At 38.1% G+C, this 25,415-nt stretch overlaps 6 protein-coding genes and 1 pseudogene across 6 annotated transcripts in view; 4 read left to right on the top strand and 3 right to left on the bottom strand.

Annotated features, from left to right (window-relative positions):
• LOC106320344 (protein N-methyltransferase nnt1) overlaps nt 1–1,480 on the top strand; it is a 1,913-nt gene extending 433 nt beyond the window's left edge. The window contains exons 2-7 of the mRNA XM_013758701.1: nt 64–125; nt 236–369; nt 479–624; nt 707–778; nt 860–967; nt 1,068–1,480. Coding sequence (XP_013614155.1) covers nt 64–125; nt 236–369; nt 479–624; nt 707–778; nt 860–967; nt 1,068–1,225 — 680 coding nt within the window. The 3' untranslated portion in view covers nt 1,226–1,480. The remainder of the gene's footprint in view (nt 1–63; nt 126–235; nt 370–478; nt 625–706; nt 779–859; nt 968–1,067) is intronic.
• Nucleotides 1,481–1,634: 154 nt separating this feature from the next.
• Nucleotides 1,635–5,819, top strand: LOC106326930 (anaphase-promoting complex subunit 2). The gene is made up of 16 exons (XM_013764898.1): nt 1,635–2,027; nt 2,109–2,180; nt 2,254–2,485; nt 2,614–2,882; nt 2,960–3,031; nt 3,115–3,359; nt 3,441–3,857; nt 3,924–4,125; nt 4,224–4,326; nt 4,417–4,499; nt 4,585–4,704; nt 4,825–4,913; nt 4,985–5,066; nt 5,150–5,326; nt 5,415–5,483; nt 5,578–5,819. The coding sequence occupies exons 1-16, from the start codon at nt 1,809–1,811 to the stop codon at nt 5,698–5,700; spliced, it is 2,574 nt and encodes an 857-aa protein (XP_013620352.1). The 5' UTR covers nt 1,635–1,808; the 3' UTR covers nt 5,701–5,819.
• Nucleotides 5,820–6,527: 708 nt separating this feature from the next.
• LOC106326932 (chlorophyll a-b binding protein CP29.1, chloroplastic) lies at nt 6,528–7,772 on the top strand. Its single transcript, XM_013764900.1, has 2 exons — nt 6,528–7,091; nt 7,250–7,772. Exons 1-2 carry the CDS (start codon nt 6,588–6,590, stop codon nt 7,610–7,612), a joined length of 867 nt encoding a protein of 288 aa, XP_013620354.1. The 5' UTR covers nt 6,528–6,587; the 3' UTR covers nt 7,613–7,772.
• A 1,620-nt stretch (nt 7,773–9,392) lies between these two features.
• Nucleotides 9,393–11,737, bottom strand: LOC106326931 (lectin-domain containing receptor kinase VI.3-like). Its single transcript, XM_013764899.1, has one exon. It carries the CDS (start codon nt 11,609–11,611, stop codon nt 9,530–9,532), a length of 2,082 nt encoding a protein of 693 aa, XP_013620353.1. The 5' UTR covers nt 11,612–11,737; the 3' UTR covers nt 9,393–9,529.
• A 1,420-nt stretch (nt 11,738–13,157) lies between these two features.
• LOC106327393 (probable protein phosphatase 2C 65) lies at nt 13,158–15,585 on the bottom strand. Its single transcript, XM_013765537.1, has 7 exons — nt 15,503–15,585; nt 15,346–15,413; nt 14,642–14,860; nt 14,223–14,513; nt 14,004–14,121; nt 13,689–13,912; nt 13,158–13,596 (listed from the first exon to the last, which is right to left on the bottom strand). The coding sequence occupies exons 3-7, from the start codon at nt 14,843–14,845 to the stop codon at nt 13,348–13,350; spliced, it is 1,086 nt and encodes a 361-aa protein (XP_013620991.1). The 5' UTR covers nt 14,846–14,860; nt 15,346–15,413; nt 15,503–15,585; the 3' UTR covers nt 13,158–13,347.
• An 87-nt stretch (nt 15,586–15,672) lies between these two features.
• Nucleotides 15,673–17,125, bottom strand: LOC106327392 (the record flags this gene model as incomplete). The annotated part of the gene is given in 1 exon segment (XM_013765536.1): nt 15,673–17,125. A coding segment is annotated over 1 exon segment (1,254 nt), but the record flags the coding sequence as incomplete, so codon positions are not given.
• A 7,547-nt stretch (nt 17,126–24,672) lies between these two features.
• On the top strand, nt 24,673–25,392 carry LOC106326602 (annotated as a pseudogene).
• The last annotated feature ends 23 nt before the right edge of the window (nt 25,393–25,415 follow it).

The following is a 25,415-nucleotide window of genomic DNA, read 5'->3' as shown; positions in this document are numbered from 1 at the left end:
CCCCCCAACATTACATAGCGAGCTAGTGATATAGTAACTGTTACTTTTTTTTAATGGTCTAAGATGGAGAGACGAGGGAGACGAGCGAGAGCTTCGTTGATAGGAATCACCAGTTTCCTGGAATGGTACGTCGCTTCCCTCCCCCTCCTTTGATTTAATTTAAGGGCGCTCTCTGAGTAGAGTAGAGAGAAACAAATAGTTTTAAGTGAATGTTTCGTCCTTTGTTTGGAAACAGGAATTGCATATCCGGGAATTTGGTTTCCACCAGCTGAATGCAAACTTGCTCTGGCCCGGTTCTTTCTCCTTTGCTGATTGGTTAGTCCAGCATCCCCACTTGATCCGTAACCGCCGCTGTCTCGAGATTGGAAGGTACTTTCTCTTCTCTTCCTGTGATTTATTTATTTTATTTTTTTTTGTTGTTGTTGTTGTTGTGTCTTAATTAAACTGAGCTTCTTCTTTTCTTTCTTTTTTGGGTCAGCGGCACGGGCGCTCTAGCGATATTTCTTAAGAAAGAGTTTAATCTAGACATAACTACTTCAGACTACGATGACCAGGAGATTCAAGACAACATTGCTCATAACTGTCTTGCAAACAACATTACCCCTTCTCTCCCCCACATCAAGCGTCTGTTATCCTCCCACATTCTTTTATCTATCTAATAGCAAAAAATGGGTTTTGTTTTGTTTGACATTCTTCTTGTCTACAGATACGTGGGGAGATATATTCCCAACCTCAGTTCCAGATTGGGATTTGATCATTGCCAGTGATATCCTTCTTTGTATTTCCCCGCCCTTTCCTTTTTTCTTTTCCTTGGTTTATCTGAAATCGTGTTAATACTTGTCTTTTTTTGAATTTGCAGATGTGAAACAGTACCCAAACTTGATAAAGTCTCTCTCTTTTCTTCTCAATTCCTGCAAACCAAAAGACACCACCAATGCCGTTAGTCCAGCAGATTGCAAGCTAAATGGTCAGTCTCGTTTTCACAACTCTCCCTCTTTCTTTTTTTTGTTTTGTTCACACCAAAACAAGTCTTATCATTACTCACTCACTCTCTTGTTGCCCACTAGGAGCAGAGTCTGATCAGCTACCCTGGCCGGTGTTCTTAATGAGCTGGAGAAGAAGGATCGGGAAAGAAGATGAGTCTTTATTCTTTAATGGTTGCCAAGAAGCTGGCCTCGACGTGAAGCATCTTGGAAACCGAGTTTATTCCATCCACCTACCTTAGAGAAACCAACCTCATCTGAAGAATCGGATACTACTTCTTCTCATGAGTCTCCTTCCGCAGATTGTTCGCCTCATAAATTAGGCCTAATGTTTATTACTCTTGCAGCTTTATTTGGATTAGTTTTTTTGTTGTTTTTGTTTGGCGGGGGGTGAAATGAGATACAGTTTTAGGATCATTTCGATCAGTTTGCGTCGCTTCTCGTTAGATTGAACTTTGTAACAAACGTTTCGCTTATGATCACGCTCCTATGCATTAAAGTTGCAAAATGTATGTTGTATGATTCATCGTTTAAGAATGATTTGACACATTTAAAAAAAAAAAAAGAAGAGGTTTCAAGGGGATGTTTGATTACCGGTTCGTTCCGGTTTAAGGATTAGCTTTATAAAGCTTGTCTTAAAGTAAATAAGAGGGGGTTTTGTCAACTGAAGTGGAGCGTCGGTTTCTGTACTGAAATTAGAGTCTCTGCTTCGGTGAAACAAGAGTTATTATTACAAAGGCGAGTTAACATTCCGACAACGGGAGAGAATTTTCCAGGCAATAAAATTAGGAGTTTTAGGAGGAAAGGTGTGAGCTTGGAAAAGAGATGGAATTATTAGGGGAGTGCAATCTAGGGATCCTAGAAACTCTGTCGGAAGATGCGATTGAGGAAATAACAGAAAGCTACGGTGGGTATTTCACAACAGTGGAGTCTCTCATTGGCGGAGATTCGTCAGTGGAGCAGGAGTTGGTGTGTCATGTCTCAACTCTCTGCAAGTACGGCCTTGCTTCTCTTGTTCGTGACCACTTTCTCTCATCTCTCCAGGTATGTTTTTTTTTTTGACACTGCTTCCTTGTGAGTGCTTCAGCTTCGTCTTGACTTAGACCAAATTCTTGAGAATTCCAGCAAGCTTTTGACAAAGGCGGTGCCTCCACTTTTTGGCTTCATTTTGATGATTTTCGCCATAAGCAACATACTGTAAGGCTTTCTTGATATGCCTAAACAGTTTTCATTTTTCAATTCATAAAGCTTTGACTTAAAAAAAAAACAGGATTACGGAGAAGAGATTCACCAAGCCTTGTGCGGGGCTTTGGAAGAAATTACTATAGAGAAGCAGTTTCATGACAAGTGTCTCTCCATTCTCTTTCACGCTTTGCATTCCTTTCAACAACAGTCTTCAGGGGAAAGCCATAACTCAGATTCCGAAAGAGTTGAGCTTTTTTCCACATTCCGCTCAATCTTGTCTTCTACTTTGATGACTACTCTTCCTCCTCATTTCCCTGGTAATCCCCCCCCCCCCCCCCCCCAATGGGGCACTAGTGTCTTCTGATTTGATTTCTTGGAGTTTGTTTTATATATTTGCCACTTCAAGCTCAGTCATATATTTTTGGTCTCTTTGTTATGTTGTTAGAAATACTCCACTGCTATTTTAAGGAAAAACTGGAGGAGCTAAGCGCAATCATGAATGAAGACGACACCCAGCAGCAACTCGACACTGATGGCATGGATTTGGACGATAAGCTTAGATCTAAAAATGGAGAAATGGACGTTGACCAAGGCTTTTCAAGACATGACGAGTTGGTGAAGAACATTGGGAAGGTGGTCCGTGACCTTCGAAGCATTGGTTTCACTTCTATGGCTGAAAACGCCTATGCTTCCGCCATCTTCTTGCTTCTCAAGGTACACTCCTCACTGTGACTTTTAGGATTCATATAACTCAGTACTTTGTTTGACAATGTGCGTGTGTCCATCTCCAGGCGAAAGTGCATGATCTGGCTGGTGATGATTACAGGACTTCTGTTTTGGGACCAATCAAAGAATGGATTCAGGTAAGAGGCTTACATTCTCACTCTTATCTACCATCATCAGATTGTTTTTGGTTATTTCCTGACATTTTGAACACTCTTTCCAGACAGTCCCTCTTCAGTTCCTTAATGCGCTCCTTTCTTTTCTTGGTGATTCCGTAAGATACGACACCACACCCTCTGGCCTCACTTCCCCTCTGGCTTGTTGCCCATCTCCAAGCTTTTCCAAAGTGGTCACTCCTTCCCAAGGCATTGTTAGGTGGAAATTACGCCTTGAATATTTTGCCTATGAGACGCTCCAAGATTTAAGAATAGCCAAACTCTTTGAGATTATCGTCGATTATCCCGAGAGGTATACTACTTTCTTTCTCCCCCCCCCCCCACATATCTCACTTGAAGACTTAAACATTGCATCTCTTGGTTGATGCAACAGTTCTCCTGCAATTGAAGACTTAAAACAGTGTCTTGAATACACTGGACAGCATTCTAAGCTAGTCGAATCTTTTATTTCTTCGCTGAAGTATCGTTTGCTCACTGCGGGTGCTTCGACCAATGATATACTGCATCAGTACGTGTCGACCATCAAAGCCCTCAGAGCAATAGACCCAGCTGGCGTGTTTCTAGAAGCAGTGGGTGAACCAATCAGAGACTATCTACGTGGAAGGAAAGATACCATTAAATGTGTAGTCACTATGCTTACGGATGGAAGCGGAGGGAACGCAAATGGTTCCGGAAACCCTGGAGATAGTCTTCTTGAGGAGCTGATGAGGGATGAAGAAAGTCAAGAGAACGTTGGTTTTGATGATGATTTCCACACTGATGATAAGCAAGCCTGGATCAATGCTTCTCGGTATCGATTGTATTTTCTTTGTTTTATCATCATCATTGTCTTAACTTTGCTTTTGTCCTCCTGCAGTTGGGAACCGGACCCTGTGGAGGCAGATCCTCTAAAAGGTAGCCTGAGTCAGAGGAAGGTAGACATACTGGGAATGCTTGTTGATATAATTGGATCTAAAGAGCAACTAGTTAATGAATATCGTGTTATGCTCGCTGAGAAGCTTCTCAACAAGACTGATTATGACATCGACACTGAGATTCGCACGGTCGAACTTCTCAAGGCAAATCTCCATTCTTTTTCTTCACTCTAAAGCTATAAACCATTGGCTTATTTCTACAGTTTGATTTTTACCTTTCTCTCTTATTAAATGCCAAATAGATACATTTTGGAGAAGGCAGTATGCAAAGATGTGAGATAATGCTGAACGACTTGATTGATTCTAAGAGAGTGAACACTAACATTAAAAAGGCATCTCAAACTGGTTATATTTCTGAAACTCTTCTCCATATTACAACTGCAACGTAGATTCCTGTCTTAGAAACTTATCTGTGTCATATCCCTTGTTGTTTAGGCACTGAGTTAGGAGAGGGTGAGCTGTCTGTTGATATTCTAACCTCGACGATACTTTCAACAAACTTCTGGCCACCAATTCAGGTATATCTACATTTGAAGGGGTATAGACTAGACTATTGTGATTGCTTCCATTTTCACATTCACTGAATTGGAGGATGAATTTTAGGAGGAGCCTCTGGTGTTACCGGGACCTGTTGACAAGCTGCTGTCAGATTATGCCAGTCGATATCATGAGATCAAGACCCCTCGTAAACTACTCTGGAAGAAAAATCTTGGCACTGTCAAGGTAGCTTTTGTTGTGTAGATACTAAATGTTTTGTTTGGATTATCGGAGAAAGCAGATACTGACAAATGTAACTCTCTCTCTCTCTCTCTCTCTTTCTGGAATGGCTTTGATTGAAATCAGTTGGAGTTGGAATTTGAAGACAGAGCTATGCAGTTCACAGTCTCACCCACACATGCAGCCATTATCATGCAGTTTCAAGAAAAGAAAAGGTAACTACAATCATTGTGGATAATTTTCTCTCTTCCCAAGGTTACTGAAATCATGTAAGTATTTTTTTCAGTTGGAACTCGGTAGATCTTGCTGCAGCCACTGGGATACCCATTGATGTACTAAACAGAAGAGTGAACTTGTGGATAAGCAAGGTACCCATATAGTTTGAAATAAAGCCATTCATTTTGGAGAAAAGAAGAGCTAAACTTGTAAAGTTTTACTGAACTTTTTTTAGGGAGTTTTGAGAGAAACAAGAGGAAGAGAGCCAAATGGGAATGTGTACACGCTAGTTGAGTCCATGACTGATTCTGGGAAAAACGAAAGCGAGGAGCTCTTGGGAGGTGATGAAGAGAGTGAAAGATCGATCGCCTCTGTGGAAGACCAGCTTCGCAAAGAAATGACGATATACGAGGTATTTAAGTGAAACTTTCATATTCTACTTGAATCATTTGCGTAAAATCTTAAAAGAGTATTTATCGAATAATATGTTTTTCAATCAGAAATTCATCATGGGAATGCTCACAAATTTCGGAAGCATGGCGCTAGAGCGAATCCATAACACTCTAAAGGTAACAACAATCGAAGGGCATACACACTAATTTTGCGAGGCTATTTATTGTCTTTGATTAAATGATGATCATGTTGTGTTGTGCGGTGGTGTAGATGTTCTGTGTAGCGGATCCATCGTACGACAAGTCACTGCAACAGCTGCAGAGCTTTCTGTCAGGGTTGGTATCTGAAGAGAAACTGGAGTTTCGAGATGGAATGTATTTGCTAAAGAAGTAGTTTGAACGCAACGCTTGGACATTGTGTTTCACTCGCAGGAACTAGTTTTTTTTTTTTTTTATCTGTTGTGAAGGATATTCGTGAGGGCAACAAAGCATATAATAATATTCAAATTTGAAAGTCACTAATTTGTATCTTAATGAGAGATGTCCGAAGAGGAAATCGTGGATGATAATCGCAAGAAATCAGCAACTCCTCCTCCTCCTAACACCAAATGATGAATGAAAAACTGAAGCAGCTGCTAAGTTTGAATCTCATTTTGTTCCCTTTGATCCTCCTAACATCTTTCTTTTTGTTGTGTGTAATTTTTTTAATTGAAGGCATTAATTACGCCCAGAGAGTGTATGTATGTCAGAGAGAGTTCATATATTTTGGTAACAAAAGTCGGGCTTAGTCATAACTTTAATAACAAAACATGTAACAAAGCTTTTTAAAACAAGGCTAGTGTGTTCCTTTGGCTGAAGCAGTAGATGGACCCGATTAGTTATTGACAACTTCTTGTTATTTTGAAATTAATTGATATGAAAATATTTTGGTTCAGGCATGGACCGATTGGTTAAGTTATGAACCACACCAACCATTATAAAAAGCGGGGAACAGTATCACAGTTACCACGTGGCTATATAAAATCCAAGAAGAATTTAAATGTAGCCAATCAGAGTAAAGCTCATCTACTTGTAATATCACAAAAAGATAACATAGGATTTCAATTAAGATAAGGTAGAAAGCGTTTTGCACCATCAGATGGATTTGTCAACTGATCCAACGGTTATGATCGTCTCTCCAAGATTAGCCAGCTCCATCTTATAAAGTAACTGCAGCAGATTTTTAACAAAGACAAAGTGTCTTCTACCTCCTGAGATCACGAAAAAGCAACACCGCCGGAGATGGCCGCTACTCCCACCGCCGCCGCTGCTTCGTCCATCATGGGTACTCGGGTGGTTCCCGACATCCACTCCGGTTCGGGTCGGTTCACAGCCAGGTTTGGGTTCGGGAAGAAGAAGGCAGCTCCCAAAAAGACCAAGACTACCGTGACTACGGACAGGCCTCTGTGGTACCCAGGCGCCAAATCTCCTGAGTGGCTTGACGGTTCGTTGGTCGGAGATTACGGCTTTGATCCTTTCGGTTTAGGTAAACCGGCCGAATATCTCCAGTTCGATATAGATTCGCTGGACCAGAATCTGGCTAAGAACTTAGCCGGAGACGTGATCGGAACCCGTACCGAAGAGGCCGCCCCCAAATCGACTCCGTTTCAGCCGTACAGTGAGGTGTTCGGAATCCAGAGGTTCAGAGAATGCGAGCTGATTCACGGTCGGTGGGCCATGCTCGCCACTCTCGGCGCTCTCTCCGTCGAATGGCTCACCGGCGTCACTTGGCAAGACGCCGGAAAGGTAATGAAATGTTTTCTTAAGATCAGTAATGTAGAGAGTTAGTAATCTAACTAGTTGTAACGTAAGGCGTTAGACTTATTGGTTAATTAGTTATCTAATTAAATATTTTTGTGTTTGAGATATATATATTCTAAATGAAAGAAGCAAAAAAATTACAGGTGGAGCTAGTGGATGGATCGTCCTACTTGGGGCAGCCACTACCCTTCTCCATCTCTACATTGATATGGATCGAGGTGTTAGTGATCGGCTACATCGAGTTCCAGCGCAACGCCGAGCTTGACTCTGAGAAGCGTTTGTACCCTGGTGGCAAATTCTTCGACCCGCTTGGTTTAGCCTCTGACCCTGAGAAGATGGCTCAGCTTCAGTTAGCTGAGATCAAGCACGCTCGTCTTGCCATGGTCGCCTTCTTGGGCTTCGCTGTTCAAGCCGCTGCTACTGGTAAAGGCCCACTCAACAACTGGGCTACTCACCTCAGTGATCCCCTTCACACCACCATCATCGATACCTTCTCCTCCTCTTAGAAATCTTTTTCTCCTTTCTCATCATCATTATCATCTCATCGTATAATGTAACTACTTGTTGAAGTTTAAACAAAGCTGCTATGAGACTGAATCGCGTTTGCCTTTTAAAATTGATTTTGGGCTTTTGTTTGTTTCGTCTTATAACCTGTTTGGCCCATGACACTATTATTGTGATTGTCATTTCCTATGATGGCCAACGAAGATTGAAACCGATGAATCCTCATAATTTTTTAGTGTGGAAGGGATGCTTAGCTTTTGAAATTCAGCTGCATCTACACAAATGATGAAAGGCTAATGGACTACACAAACCCGCTTAGAAAGAACATCTCTGAAGCTCACTATGGGGTACCACAAGGGTCTAGAGATGCAATGACCTAGCTCATTATGTAACGCACATGCTCTCAATGTCTCTTATAGATCATTAAACATGTATTCCAACTTGTCCAATGATATAACAAATATTCCATCATTTTTTGTGCCTAGGCCGTTGATTTGTTATTAGTGGTTTATTTGCTTTGTCCTATTTTTCTGAAAGCCCAACTTTTCTGTATATGGTTTTTGTTGTTGTTGTCATTTATTAAACAGAATTGACTAGACACTTGGAGAAAAACAAAGAGAGAAACACACAAAAGGATAGAAGACACAATTAACCAAACAAACAAACAAAAGATAGAAGCACCGCGTGGGATTTGGATGGACATGGGAGACTTGTCTTGTGAAGGTGTCCCTTGTCACTGTTCCGTAATATGGGAGGATGCTCAATTAACATTTGGTTTTCTTCCCTTTTCGACGTTGACATGTACACCTGGTTGCTTGCTCGTCTACACAAAAGAAAACGTTACAGAATTGCCTTGAAATTTTGATGCGTTAAGAGTTGCTCCTGGGGTATCGTCTTACGAATATATATTGTCAATATAAAAATGGCCTATTCAACGTTGAAAATTGATGAAATAAAATAACGAAAATAGTCTCCATTCCACCGGGGAGGACCATAAGGAAAACATGCACTAATATTAAGATTATGCTTGAATAATTTATCTGCCATGCCGGATTTTTTTTAAAAAAGAGATGTGCCTGGTTTTTACCTCCATGCTGTCACATTTATAGAAGTAATCCATTTTCTTTGGTCAAAAATAACAATATAAAACGATATATTGCCACTTGAGATTGACAAAAAAAAAAAACAAATATTGCCACTTGAGACAAACTTCACATAAAATGTGGGGGCCTCATCTATTAGTGGGTGTAATTATGTTGGATTACCCATTAGATATTAAGATCGATAATATTCAACGACCAAATCTCTATATTTAATGGGATTAATGAGTTGATTATATTATCCCCAAAAGGAAATTAATCTTATTCCATGATAGCCTTAATTGAAATGTTTGTTTTAACATCAAAATCAAAATTGACAAGACTATATATATTGAAAGCTTGAAACCAACCATGATGATTATTAATGATTCACTACTTGAGTTAAAATGAAATTTATTGTAATTAAATTATGGTTGGTAATTGTGAACATCGCAGATAATAAAATGGAGTAAGTAGGTTCCCATGCAGAAAATGTATGAACACGTCCAGAAATTATGTTAGGTTCTGGTTCGGAATATCCTATCCCTTAAAAAATCAAAAATATTATTCAGTCCACAATGAAAACATGCATGCAGATGCAGTAATACTAAACTATCATATAGTATTAGTTTTTAAAGTGTTCTTTCGCATCAAGCTAAAATAACACAAATAGACATCCAAACTAACTTTGAAAAAATGTTGATTTGAAAGTCAAAGGGGTCGTTAAAAATGATAAATGCCAAAACACCATAACAAGGTTATAAAATAAAAAAAAGTAGATAGTATTAGAGATGCCTTTTACAAGGGAAGTAAGAACAAAGTGTGAATGTACACTATCTATCATCTACCACTCAAGATCACAGAACTGGAAGAAACCCTCGTGACGGAGAAAGATGCGACTGAGCTAGAATTAGCCCTATCAGACGAAACATTATAGCCTTCAACCTTGGATCTTTTTGAAGAGTCTGAATACCCCCAGTGGTCGCCAATCTCAGGAACATCTTCCTCACCGTTCAAATACTTAAGCACCCTTCTCATCGACGGCCGAGACGCCGGTCTCTGATGGCAGCAGAGCAATCCCACAGAGAGTGCAAGCTTCGCCTCTCCGCCGTCGTAACCAGATCCTAGTCTGGGATCGACTGCAGGGAGAATGTCACCGGTCTCGCGCAGCTCCATGACCCAATCTGCCAAGAAGAAGGTTCCGGAGTCCGTAGGTCTCCTCCCGGATACGATCTCCAAAAGCAAAACGCCAAACGCGAAAACATCAGACGCGGTCGAAGATTTACCGTTGCGGGTGAGCTCGGGGGCCATGTAGCCGATAGTGCCGACGACGACGGTGGTGTGAGAGAGCGTCTCGCGTTCGTAGAGCCTGGCGAGCCCGAAATCTCCAAGTCGGGGGTTCATGTCATCGTCGATGAGGACGTTGCTGGGCTTGACGTCTCTGTGGATGACAATCTTCTCCCATTCTTCGTGGAGGTAGAGCAGCCCGGACGCGATTCCTCTGGCGATCTGGAGACGCGCGTTCCAGGACAAAACGGCGCCGCTTTGTCTCGGTCGGCTGTAGAGCAGAGAGTCTAAGCTTCCGTTGGGGATGTAGTCGTAAATGAGCAAGAGATCGTTTTTGTGTTTGCACCATCCCTGGAGGTTGACCAGATTCTTGTGCCTTAACCGCCCCAAACTCTCGATCTCGGCCACGAACTCTCGAACACCTTGCATGCTATTCGGAGTTATCTTCTTGACGGCGATTTGTTCAGAAGGAGATGAGGAGAGGGATCCTCTGAAGACGGTGCCGAACCCTCCGGTGCCGATGATCCGGTTATTGTTGAAACCATCAGTGGCGGCGTAGAGATCTTTGTATCTACGCCGGTGAGGATGATTGATCTCCCAGTCCTCGAGAATATCACCTTGTTGCAGACGCTTCTTATACATGAGGAAGAAGAATAGTAACGCAAGCAAGATGAGGGTTACTCCGGAGAGAGCCACGATCAGAGCGAGGACTCCAGAATCGTAACCTGTCTTCTTGGCAGTGTTGGGAGGCGGAGGAGGAAGCTCCGAGAGGTTGAGCGGTTGTGCAACAAGAGGAGGAGGATCTACGCCGCTAGAGAAAGTCCAACCCATCACGTAGTGAGCACTGGACTGATCCATCCCAGTGGCTGCCGTGAATCCCACGTACATTTCTTCTTGAACGATCTCTACCAGTTTGGGAACATGTTGCTGCGAGATCAAAGGCCTTAAGGGTTTAGACTTGAAGCGTGCCGGGTAAACCGTGAAGTTAAGGGTTTGGGTAGGACCGTCGTAATCCAGAAGGGCTTGTATGGGATCACCACTCTGAAGTAGGAAATCCTCTTTTCGTCCAGACTCGTCGTAATACACGACCGGTTCTTGGAATTCCGATGTGAGGTTGTTGAAGTTCAGACCGATGTGATTCCCCGACCTATCAGAAACGTCTCCGAATCCTTGCACCGTGTCGAATTCAACCGCGAATACGTGATTCGTAAGTTTCCCGTCGTTGTCTTTGTTGAGCAGTCCCAAGTACTGCGCGGCATCTGCTCCGGGGCGGTCAGGGGTCGGAGAAAGCGTGAAGGTGAATCCGAAACCTCCGTTGCTGGAGCTTGTAGGGATGATGACGAACACGAATGATGTGCTGAAAGAAGCTACCCTTGTGGAATTTCCGTTGGTCTCGAGCAATCTCACCGGTTTATTGTAGAACGCTGTACCGGTAACGGTTTGGGTTCGGTCAGTGAGCCTCAGCAGGCCATCGGGTTTGATCATTGCAGCTCCTGCCAATCGAATCAATGATTCGTTTCCATTAAATCCTCTGAAAGTAAACTCTGTTGTTCTCTGAGCTCCAACAGAGACAGTCAAAACCAAGAATAACATGAACAAGAGCAACAGCAAGACCATGGCTCTTCCAGTTCCCATGAATATCTTAATACTAGCTAGTAGACAAAAAGGTGTTTAGAAGATAACAAGGGATGGATATATGTGTGTTCTGTAGAGATTGTTCTTATAATGAGGACAGACACAAGGACTTTTGCATGTTTTATACCAAAGAAAATTCTTCCTCCATCTTTAACTGGTTCCACATTAACGTGTCTTTGACTATATATATGGAATCCCGTTTGTTTGGTTTGTTTTGTCCTCAATTTAATATTTTTTTTTTTACAATCAAATTTCAATATTATATATTTATCTATTTTTCAACAATATCGACTTTTAATATATTTTTTTAAGCTGTCATCTATCATTTCTTTTGCTTATAATCAATTTACTTGATTATTTGGATATTTTTGAAACCTCTCCATAAACTTGTGTATATGTATATATATTGACCTCTCCATAATTAACCAAAAGGAAACTGGAGTTTGATTTTATTAAACTCATTATTTTTAAAATGCTAAGTAATTAGCTTTTTTTTTTGTCATTAGCTAAGATTTCATATACATGGATAAACAAAAGATAAAAATATATTTGAAAATCATTTACATATTGCTAATTCAAGGGTAGTAATAATAATTTATATAAATAATGATAAACTTGGAAAAGAACTATATAATCTTTTGCTAAAATCAGTTAACAAGTACCATTTAATCATAAAACTAATTCATTGATAATTATAACAACAATAAACTCAAGGAAACTCATATTCAAAAGTACTGCTAATTCATACTATATAATTTGGTGTCCTCCCATCATTCGTGGATAAAGTATAAAATAATATAAATTTTAGGGGTGTTGATAATTTCTTTTATGCTGGAAACTAATATGTATTTTTCTTAAAGGTCCAACGCAATTACATGGACTGACTTTGACATATTCCAAATATGCTTTGAACTGCAGATATTTTTATTATATTTAGGAGAAAAAACTAAAGAATTTGACTTTGATTGTATGATTTGACTTATTAGATAGATGAAAATAAAATATTGATTTAAGCTTAATTCCTAACTTATAGGACTGCAGTAAAATAACTTCCACCAATGATTAGTAATAATATCGGATGATTGCCTTATAACCGTTTGGAAAAAGGTATGCTTTATTCCCATTTCATTTTTACTTCAAATACATTGATGACGAGTTACGCCTCACCGAGTCTAATGCAATTTGTTAATTAGATAACAAATTATTCTAAAACAAGAAAATCATTAAATTTCAACGTTGATACGATTGGATCGCATAAATCCTTATCAGTTTGACTTTGAAAATGCTGGCCGATTTCAGTTTGCCGTTTGTGCACTAACGAGTTCTAGAATACAACGTCACGTGTACGTGGTCATGTGAGATTGAATACGTCCAGTGTTTTTAAACCAAAACGATCCAAAAACAAAAACCAGGTTTTCATTTCTACCTATGTAATTCAAACACGGTGGTGCATGTTAAAATTTGGTAGCAGACCGTCAGACAGAAATAGTTAAAATTGAGATGTCAGAATTTTGAATTTGCGGAAACAGAAGGCTCGAGTACATTATTAGCTCATCTACTTTTATTTATCCCTTTTTCAATTGCTTTATTAAACAATACATATACACAGAAACACAAAAGTCATTTTATGCACAAATAAAAGTTTCGTGTTGAGTAAGCATCAAAGACACTCAACAGGTTCAAACCATCATATCCTACTTTGCGGTAGACTCTGTGGCGACCAAGGTGCGACTCCATTATACTCTATTGCTTTTACCTGATCTCCAAGAAACAGTCGATACCGCTCTGCTCACGTTCCCTTCTCTTGGGTATGGCCGGTGGTTCAGGTAAAGCACCACCACGGCGCAGTCATCAGCTTTAGAGGTTGGAAACTTCGTTCTCCATGCCCGAGCTGCTCTCTGAACCAACGTGTCTGCGGCCACTGACCGGTCCTTGCAGGAACCCACAATCTTCACCACTTCTTCGTTTGACAAAACATCCCAAATCTGTCCACAGAATAGAAGATAGTCTGCTTTCACTGAATGCAATTGTAAGAGAAATAAAAAAAAACTGAAAACTCGTTGAAGTTTGTTTTTACCCCATCGGTGGCTAGAACCACAAACTCGTCTTCTCTACCGACTTTTCTGAAAATGACCTCAGGAACGCAGAGAAGTCCATAGTCTTTGAGGCAGAAATCACCAAACGCCCTCGACATTGCGAGTCCAGGGCAATCATCATCAGGCATCCACACTCTATACACATCAGGTTCCTCTTCCATCGCAAACACCCTTCCTTTGCATGCTACTATTCTCTCTGCTTCTCCTGTTTTTAAAAGATAAAAAGCAAGGCAAGCTTCTTCGTCGGGATTTTATTTACTTTTTTATATGTCCACCTCAAAGGGAAAGACACTTACGTTGGACACAGGGTTTCAGATCAACCGTGAGTTGGACAGCTTTGAGATTGTTCTTGCTTCCACGGGTGCCAAGAACAGCTCGTGAATCTCCCAAGTTGGCGATCACCAAGCAGTCACCCTACAAATGTTTTGACGAAACAACTTTCAGTCCCTCTTTTGATACTGTATTATTTTAAGAAGAACCCATGATGATGCTGAAGAGAGACTAATGATATTTACCTGTTTAAGGACGGTTACAGCAGTTGTGCCGCTGCAAAAACTATCATAAGGAGAGTCAAGACCAAGTTCGCTGTCTATTCGCTTAAAGAGTGTCACTAGCACTTCCTCCAAGAAACCCTCCTGGCTCTTTGAATTATTATCATTCTCTATGTTTGCATTGCCGCCACATCTGATTCTCGAATGGACCCTTGAAGGTAGACTGTCACATATGTGACGAGAGATCTTGTGACCCATGGGGCCGTGACCGTCAAATACACCGCAAAATATCATATCTTCCTCACCACCAAAGTTCTGAAACAAAAGTTTTTTAAGATGCAAGAAATGATTTTGATCATTTGTCTTATAAGGGAGACAGCCCCAAAATGGAAATTACATGTTAATAGCAAAAACTTAGGAAAAGAGGAAAAATAAACTCATACCTCCCAGACTGTCATGGCGTCTTGATTGATCCCCTTTTTGCCTTGTTTGATTGCCATGGAAACGTGTTTGGATGATCCGCTGGACCTTATGATGGCACCATCGTTTCTGTCCCTTACATCAGCCTCTGCGTCTCCATGTTCATTACCATCATCCGTGCCATTCTCCACAATTATCCCTGCGCCCTTGCTACAACAGACCCCCATTTATACTGCAAGAGGCTGGTGCCCAACAAGAAACAAAAAACAGGGAAATTCTATATATATATTTGGGGCCAAAATGTCTCTGGAAACGGAAGGTGTGGTTAGGTCCTGCGGAAGTAGTAATTGAAGGCAGGAGAGCAGGGTAGAAGAATCAAACTGTTGCAGAAAATTAAATTTTCCATGCCGTCACCTTGTGAGGCGGGCCTTACAAGGGAAAAGGAGGGTGAGAAGAAGGAGGAACAAGCATGAAAGAAACCTTATAAGAATGATTGCTACATCAAACACCAGATTACAATAATACAGAATGGCATAAGCTTAAATGGATTAATATAATGGAAAAGTCAAAGAGGTTTTCTCAGATGAACACGCACAAAAAAAAAAACTGTAAACAGAGAGAGAAAGATTTGTTTATCGTTTTCTTTCTCTGTCTAAATATAGATGGAATTATAGGATGATGATCATCCAAAATTGGATGTGGAAGATTAACGATAAGAAAAAGTTACCTGCCTCGATAGATTTTCCTCCGTTAGCTCTTTATTTGCAATCCAGAGCGAAATAAATCCAACTTCTCCTTCACCAAATCACTTGAAGAGGTCAGGTATACAAACAACTTTAGAGGAGCCATTAATAATCTTTTGACAGAAGATAAAATGACAATACCTGATTCAAGGCATTTGCATTGCTCCATTGTTGAAAGTTGAAACCATTCTTCCAGAGTACAATATATCTAACAAGAGGCAAAACTCCATAAAACAAACACACCAAAACTCGTCTTCTTACCTCATTGGATAGCACAAGATCATATATAAGTACAGCAAGGTTTGTGAAAGTGAGAGAAACTCAATTTTTTTCATTTCAATCTAAAGTTCTTACAGTAAAGGGAATTTAAAAACAGAACAGAGTTTTTTTTTTTTTTTTTCTTTAATAGAAAACCCTACAATATCCTTGTTGTTTATATTCTAGAAGAAGAAAGTACATTTATAGATTAAAAATCACCCCAAGCCATGGAAGAAGGAGATAATGCAACCATTACCACCATTGATGGACAAGCACCCCACTTTGTCTGAGCGAAGTGAAGAGCTCTAAGCACTGGTTATAAGTCTTGTTGTACTTCTGGCTCCTTTGGCCAGGACAACATCTCTGCCACCTGTTGTAATGGCATTCAAGGAACAGCTCATCGATTAGACAAATTGCTCCTGTCTCGATCAGCCTGGGTATCAGATCAAATTCGGTTCCTTCAACATCCATCTTCATCACAACAAAGTCCCTCTCTCTCACACTCTTCTTCAACCAGTCAGCGAAATCAAACCCTTGGATCAGATTCACTTCTCCAGCTAAGCTCGAGGAAGATTTCTTAACAGGCCGGATTCTGCCCATCCCCCTGCCCATTGCTTTGGCTTCCACTTCTTTTCCAGGATCGTGATTGATCTCAAAGGACAAAGTCTCGTTCCTCACCCAGGCTGCATAGGGCAACAACTGCACCTTCTTCTTAATCTTATACTCCTCGTGAAAGGCCTTGTCGGCCTCAATAGCGAAAACATCAAAAGTCTTGTTCTGCTTGGGGTACTGTTTCTTGAACCAGCTCCCGATACTAGATCCGTAACTGCGAGCACCAACATCAACGTATACGTATCTACTCTTGAAACGAATATCTACCAAGGAAGGGATGTATTTAACGTTTTGAATGTTGCGCTTGAGAGTGATCCATGGCTTAAGAGGCTCCTCTTGAATGAGTGGCTCAGCGTCTCGAATCAAGTCTGTTTTGTAACCAGGGATCCAGCACTTGCCACCACCACCACCAGAACTCTTCTTATGGTGACCTCCTCCAGAGTATTTCTGAATAACGAATTCTCTGATATGAGGAGAATCAAAAGGAGCATCTAAATCACGCATCTTCACTAAACTGCAAGAATTAAACAAATCAAGGAATGAATTGAAACTGTAAGTATCAGTAGCAGCAACGTGAACCACCGCAATCCCTTGGGGCTTCAGTGTTCTGCTAATCTCGTCGGCAAACTCCAACGGCTTCAACGACTTCCCAAGGCGGCCGCCTCCGGAGAAGATGAAGTCGAATGTATTGTCCTGGAAGGGTATAGAGTGACCCTCGCCTTTCACCACCAACGGACGGGAAGCCTTCTTAGAGATACCGATGGAGTCCTTCACACCAATCTCTCTGAGGGAGAAAACCTCTCGGCCAGTAGGCGTAGCTTCCACGCAGAGAGACTTGGAATCAGGGGAGAGAAAACCATCGGAGATGAGGTCGCGAAAGACGGAGGAGTAGAACTGAATCAGATCGTCGTCATCGGCGACTGGGGAGGTAGATCCGATGACGGAGACGAGATCGGGAGGGAGGGAGAAGAAGCAGAAGTCGCCGCGATTGCAAGATTCGCCGGTGATGGTGACGACGTAAGCAAAACGAAGGAGGAAGATGAAGACGCCTAGGAGAAGCACGCGAACCATCATATTCCGCAACAAGCTGCTTGTTGCTGCCTTCCCCTCCATCTTCCTAAACAAACAAAAAAGAGGACTAACGAGAGGAGGTGTGATTAGCTCCGATTAGGCTTGTGAAAATACAATTACAGATCCGAGGAGGATAACGTGAAAAGCAGCGCATAGTTCGCCAAAGGCTTCCGATGACGACGAAGGCGGTGTGGCCGGCAACAGACTATACGACGAGAGACATATCGGAGAGTGAAGCGAAGCGAGTGGGGGAGATTGAGATTAGAGCGCGTAACGCGGATCTCTTTCTTNCGCTTACCCTTTTTCTCTAAATTAGTCATTTCCTATCAATAATGTGGCAATTTTACTCTATCCGAATTCTTTACGCCTTTTTCCTGATGGAATTTTTAATGGATCCTAATGCAGCGTAAGCATCCATCATTGATGCTTTAATTCAGACATAAATAGTATTACTAGCATTCATGTTGAAGATTAAGGGGATTTTTATTTCATTATCATTCATGTCCTATTATGAATGCTTAACTACACCACACTCTTTTATCTCTCTCTCTCTATTTTGATGGTTGACTGTAAATAAATGGGCTCACACCTCTTTCTCTTTTTTTTTTTTTTTGAAAAAGAAGCTCACACCTCTTTCTCATTATTAATTGTTCATGGATTATTGTTAAATATCATCCGTTGCATTTTTCTTAAGACTAGCAAGTGAACGTGGGTTTAGAAGCACATAGCTGTATTACCTTTTTAATCATAATGGAGAAGCAATATTAATATTGATAATTTGATATCAAGAATCGACAAAAAAATAATAATGTCAGAAATGAAAGTCATAATGTAATAATGTTTTTTTTTTGAAAAAAATAATGTAATAATGTTGGGCGGTTCCATAATCATTTTGATGAAGCAGGTGATCAGGGAAGTAATCATTTGGTTTATATTTTATCAAACAATATTTTGATGCCAAATCATTTGCCAAATCAATATATTTTAAATTACGCGAATTACCGAACTATTCAAACCAGAACCGAAACCAAATAAGAACCGATTTTTTCGGGTATTTTCTGATTCCTAGTTATTATCCGAACTGAATCGAATCTGAAACTATATGAACTAAACCAAACCAAAATAGGTCATGTAGAGATCCTCTAATCCCCTATCCGAACTAAAATACCCAAACAGAACCGGTATCCGAAATGCCCGGCCCACGCCTACCTCTTCTTATATCAGATTGTTTTCAAAATACCTTGCCTTCTTTTTCTTTTTCCTTTTTGCGCAATTATCTTCTTCCAGTACTTGGTATCTAACTCCGCCTGTTTCAAGTCTTTTTATAGTTATTATTTCATATTATAATTTTACTTACTAGTAGCAATCTACTCCATCATCTATATCTTTTTTTTTTTCTAACAAATTAAACAAATACCTCAGGTGTATATCTATTTATAATTATTGTCTTTCCACAGCCACGAGCTTCCATGTGGTTTTATAAGACTCGGATCAAGTAGTGATCTTAGGGATGCGTCCAGTTTCACTTTCCTTAACCCTCCACTCCACAGCGCAACTCTGCTGCTACTCCACTCCCCCATAAATCCCCTCGTCTTCACAGCCCCTATTTTGGCTTGTAGGCTTGTAACGACACAACACACAAGTCCCACATCACTCACACAACTCCTTTTAGGTTTCTATTTATTTTTTTTACTTCTCGAACCGCTCCTTTGAAAGTTCCCCGAGTCCTTTACCTATTTTGAGGTTCTGTGAGAAGTCAGACTTGACGGTCATTTGTTTCATTTTATTCTTTATAACTGTAGTTGGAAAAAAAAACTGGAAAAGCATCACGACTATAGTAACGTAGGCCTCCAATGAAACATCATATGATTCCTACATTTAACTCTCTCTGTAAACACACTCATAAATGTTGTAAGAGTATAGACTATATACAGTGTACAAAAGTGAATATAAATTGTTGGGCCTAAATATAATTTAAAATAGTTGGCCCTGATTAGCTTAAATCCAGTAAAAGAATGTAGCCCACTATTTTGATTAAAATCAGAGTGTTGAAATTTATAATAAAACCTACGTTAACCTGAAGACCATCTTCCATAGTTCACTCTTTTTTTTTTCCTAAATAGAATTACTTTATAATAGAGTTGAGTTTTTTTCCAATAGTACTATATTTTAGAGGTGAAAATAGAATGATGGAAAAAATAAATAAATTACTTTATATATAGAGTAAACCCACTTTTTACTCTAAACTCTATTCTAAAGTATAAAATAGAGTGAGATTATAAATGATATAAGTAGCAGATGAATTACCACAAACGCAGTAAACCAAAGGTAATTTTTTAGGCAAATGGAAAGTAGAAACAGGTTACCAAACACTTACAAACAGCCTAGGCTTGTGTTTGTTGCATGCCCCTTGTAGATTCGTAGATCCCACAATTATATACATGCATGCACACCAACAATTTCAAATACAGCTCTGAAATAGCTTAGCGATCTCGAGTGAGGTTTGCCGAAAGATAATTCTATTCGACTAACGGTGTGTTGGGCTAGTGGTTTACTGATTGAATAAGTTTCATTGCTCTTCGCTCCTAGTTCGATTATTGTTAGAGGGATGCTTAAAGCCATGTCAGCGGTATTAGTATTGGTCGGCCTCGAACCTAGGATTATTTGCGCCGAAGCCTCATACACCCTCTAGTTAACAAAAAGAAGATAAAATAATTTTATGCACGAGCATGTTAGTTTTTGTAGAATAACTAGTTGTTTTTGCGCCTTGAACATAAATAAGTTTTTTAATAATTTTATAGATAATTTTCATTTTATCACTTTAACAATAAAAAAATAAAATTATAAATAATTATTTATAGTTTTTTACTTTACAATATTTTAATTTAATTTTTGGGCTATTTAAGTAAATTACGTTAAAATAAATTTTTTGATTATCTTGTATTTATATATTTAAAAACATAGTTTCAAATAGCTTTTTTGTTTAAGTTTTATTACATCAATCAAATTTATTTATTTTATTTATCTCAATAAATAAATAATCACCACACAACAATTATTATATAACATTTAAATCCAAATCATTTTAATAGATTAAAAACTTGATTACTCATATATATAACTTTGGATCCAAGTATAACCTAATTTTTTAAACATTCATTAATTTTTAATCAAAATTATCAAAATTTATTTGTTAAAATACTTTTGTAACTATTTTTTATGAAAAAATAAATTATAATACAAATTACATATTTTATCATAATAACTTTAATTAAATTTATGTTTATAGTTTATCGTTTATAATTTTAATATAATTTACTTTATGGTATGTAATTAAATTTTGTAACTATCTTATTTTAAGAATCTTACAAAAATTCAAAGTCTTTATCATTAAATTTGTAAATATCATAATAAGAGGAAAACCATATCATGTTTTAATTAAGCCATGTTATTAAATTTTTTTTCAGATAAATGCAGTGATAACACATAAGCAAAATTTAAAAAATCACTTCGTAAATAATATTTAGGGGATTACAAGCCTAATTAGTTTTTAGATTTTCAGATAGTTAAGAAAATAGTACAATTAAAAAGTCTATATGTTTTATTAATAGGATTTTTACATTTAATCATTTCGTATGGATGACTAAATATATTAATTGTAATAGTTATAATATTTACTAATTTGTATTTTTGGTACAAGATAGAGATAGGAGGAGGATGATGTCGACCCCAGAGGCAGTCCGCGACCCAATAAAAAAACTGCCAATTTCGACAAGGTACATTTAACCAGAAATTCGCAATTAAATTTCGATTATACATGGATATGCGTCTTGTATCAATCTACTACTTGTTCTACTCCTAAAACCTAGAATTCCCACAGTTAGAAAAAATAAAAACTAACTTTTCTACTAATTTTAATACCTAAGAGCGTTAACAATTAAAGTCAAACATTTTATAGCAAAAAAAAAAAAAAAAAACAATTATAGTCAAACACACCTTTTGTGAATTGGTTCAACCTATCCGGTTCCAAACTACTTGTCGGAAAAACAAATTCTTCTGTTTTTTTTTGGATAACTTATCAAAATGTTCTGATTGTACATTGAATTGCTTTCTTCGCAGTTTTTTTCTAATTAACATGTTGTTTGTTCACATATAATTTAGGAATTTTAGATGTCATTTCGGCTATCATAATGTCCAGGCTTGGGTGGTCAAATTGACACCCGTACCAGTATCTGGATAGACATCAAACCCGTTTTCTAACCACAAAAAAACTGGTTTATCATAACCGATCTGATTTCGAAAGATTGTAACCATAGAAACATGAAAAGCCAATACATGTTTTGGGTCAGAATCAGATCAGAATAGTACAAGTCAATTATTGTAGGTTCTAAAGAGAATGTCCAAATCCCGACAGTGTGCACGAGGGGTTTAGTTGGATCCAACTTGGCCTCTTTAATGCTCATTAAATGATATAAGGACTACACATTTCCTCCATTTCAATCACAATTTTTTTATCTAATTTATCAAAAATGCAATTTGACACATTTTCCTATGTAATTACATAAAAAAATAGCATTCTATAATTTTAATGCAATTTATATTTATTTTAATATTAATTTCAATTTAAAACAATAAATTTATTTATATTAAACACTGTTAGTTGAATAGTGGTAATTATTAAAAATTTAAACATTTTTTAATTTGTATAAAAGGACACTTTTAAAAAGCAGAACAAGTATAATATTAACTTTTATCTCCAACTCATATCTATATCTATGTTTATATATTCTCTAAATAATAAAAACTATAAAGTGAGTTTGTTCCAATAGATAACTATATAATAGATTTTTCTCATTAAAAATATAGTTTTTTTCTATCTTAAGAGAAAAAAAAAAATATTCAGCTCTATAAATAAATATATACATAGCTTGGAGATGTGTTTATCCTATAAGATTCACTCCACTCATAAATTTCTATATTAGTATAACTTTAGTAAAGTTATTCTAACCCTGGATAATGTGACTCTTCAGTTTTCACAGGCAAACCCCAAAAGGCAACAGACACTACTATATACTCAATCTTTATAAATTATGGAAAATATTTTCTAACACACACCAAAAGGCTATATCACTAAACCGACTAAAACGTTTTCATTCAATTTCTATTTGCTGGCTCACTTATAATAACAACTGGACGAATCTAGTGGGAATTAAGATGGAGACATATTGTGATCTAGAGACAGAATAAAAAAATTGTGGGCATCTGGTTCAGGTATTAACTATGAACTAACTTTAAGCATAATTACTTAGATACTAACTAAACTGGATCGGCATCAGTAAAACGAGATAAGAGCATTCCAAACGAGTAGTAAGCACTAGCAGTACTCCTTTCGTTATAAATATGTTTTAGATGTTGGAATAAATTTGAAGTAACTCAGAGTGCAAGTTATTGCTTTTCTATCGAGTCATGGAATAAGAAAGTTAAGAATGTTTTAGAGTTATCTAAACATTCGATGTCAAATGTGTTTAAGAATTATATTTTATATATAAGAAAATGCAAGGATGTTGCATAACTTATGAATTTTGTGACTTTTAGTTTTGAGTGATTTTCTAAAGCAATAAAAGTTGAATTTTAATATTTGATTCAATAATTGGTATCATAGGCTTCAGAGCCAGGTTTCGATCATGGTACTTGTGATACTACAAGTTGGAAACCTTGAAACCGCAAAAGAAGTATTGGAAACTATAAAAACTATTTAACCCATTACAAAATATAGAACAAAATACTATTGACTATTCAATTTTTAATACAGTTAAAAATTACATAGAAAAATAAAAATATCTTATATATTGAAACATCAAAAATTTCCAAAAACAAAAAAACTTCCTAAAATATCATATATTAAAAATGGAGAGAATATTAACTATACTTTCACACGTTTAGCTAGAAAATAGAAAGAATAAAGTTTGAAAAAAAAATAGAAAGAAAAAATAAAATAACAGTAAGAGGTTATGTAAAAAAAATAGTTCAGACTGGAAAGTTTTATTTTAAACTCAAAAATAGAAGCATAAACATTACTCCTTCTGTTTCTTAAAGATGGATGTTTTAGTATTTTACACATATTAAGAAAACATATTAATTATGCATTGTTTTTTGAAATTATAAAATTTCAATGCTTTTTAACCAATAGTCTTTCAATAAATCTAATTAATTTTATTGAAATTTGTAATTTTTGTATAAAAACATAAAAAATCTATCATTGTGAAAAAAAAAAATCTCTAAAACGTATAAAGTTTGGAACAAGAACTTACAAAGTATCTGAAAACTATGCTTGCATCTTTGACTCGTCTTTGCCACTACACATTTTCCGATTATTTGATTTGACATTTTTGGTTATTTGCAAACTGTCACTATATTATGGGTATTAAGGCATGATTAACCCGGTCTCTTAGCCAGAGTTTTTAACTGATGATTTGCCATTTTTTTTGTTTTTTTGTTCTTTTACACTTTTCGGCTAAGAGACGGTTCTTATATCTCTTTTTTAAAAGACGGTTCTTAGCTTTTCTTAGTTAAAGTTTAAAAAAAGATAAGAACCGTCTCTTAACCGAATCTAAGAATCCCAATTAAGAGACTGAGATTAATCATGGTCTTAGATTTTCTGGTTTATGCTCACCTCTTTAGGTCATCCACATTGGTCAGAAATCCTTATACGATTTTTCAAATTTTTGTGTAACATTTTTAAATATCGGTCACTCATATAGTATGAAGGAAGTCTCTCTCTCTCTCTTTTTTTTTTTTGCTTCACAGGGGGGTTCAAACCTTGGGCCATAATCCCCCCTAGGCCAGGAACCAGCTTTTGTGTGTACCATTACGGTCCTGGACACTCCTCCCCGTCCGAGATTCGAACTCGTGACCTCTCAGACCGGAGCCTGAGGTGTTACCAGTTGAGCTAGCCCCTCTCTCTCTTTTAATTGTCCCTTTTAGACTATTTTCCAAAAAGTTATGTAATTGGATATTATGTATACTAAACAATCTTCTTCTTTTAAGCTATATTATATTGATAAAGCTATATTATCCCTTATATATTAAAAGAGAAGCATTGTAGTTAATGCTTTCACACCAAGTTAGACACGTGTCCATTGGAGAGACACTCTCAAAAAAAAAATTTCCTTATTCACCGGTTCTGTAAACAGATTTCGTAGAGAGTTTCCCTACTCTCCCAAAATAAAACCAACTACATGTATCTATCTATAGCTTTTTCAGGAAATTTTGCTATGAGTTCTCACGTAAATCTAATGCTTCGGAGTTCTCTCTTGTTCCTTCTTACCCACCTTTTACTTCAAACTCACTATTATAAAAGAAACCTTTGGAGTTCTACATGGTGACCGACTCAGGAAACGACGACCCAGTGACCCCTAAGCCCGGAAAGTTAATACACGATGTGGTTCGAGACGAGCCGCTCTGGATCATCTTCCAACGAGACATGACCATTCATCTCAAATCAGAACTCATCATGAACTCTTCTAAGACCATCGACGGTCGTGGCGCGTCTGTGCACATCGCTGGGGGCCTTGCATGACGATCCAGTACGTGACCAACATTATAATCCACAGGATTCATAAACATGACTGCAAGCCAGGTGGGAACGCTAAGGTGTGAAGCTCCCCACGACATTACGGGTGGAGAAGACGGTGATGGTGTGTCGATCTTCAGAGGGAATCATGTTTGGGTTGATCACTGTTCGTTGTCTAACTGTGAAGACTGGCTTAGTGATGCTATAATGGGCTCGACGGTGATTACTCTGTCTAACAATTACATGACGCATCATGGTAAGGTCATGGTGCTTGGTCATAATGAGACTTAGACTCGTGGCAAGAATATGCAAACTATGAGCATGATTGAACTATAAAGAGTATCATTACTCTCTCTAATGTTGTTCTTGAACGTGACTTCTTCTTCTCACATAACTTTGTTCTTCAATGTGTCAAACTATGAGCATGCTTGAACTATAAAAAATATAGAAGAGTATAGAGAGTCCCAAGAAGAGATAAAACCAAAGGGATTTGTGACACTACAATGTATTCAACGTACCGTTAGTTTGTTACTTGAGAAC

This window comes from Brassica oleracea, chromosome C2 (assembly GCF_000695525.1).
Source record: "Brassica oleracea var. oleracea cultivar TO1000 chromosome C2, BOL, whole genome shotgun sequence".
Classification (NCBI taxonomy): domain Eukaryota; kingdom Viridiplantae; phylum Streptophyta; class Magnoliopsida; order Brassicales; family Brassicaceae; genus Brassica; species Brassica oleracea.
Note: the sequence above shows the minus strand (reverse complement) of the source record. Positions and strands in the feature narration are given on the sequence as shown.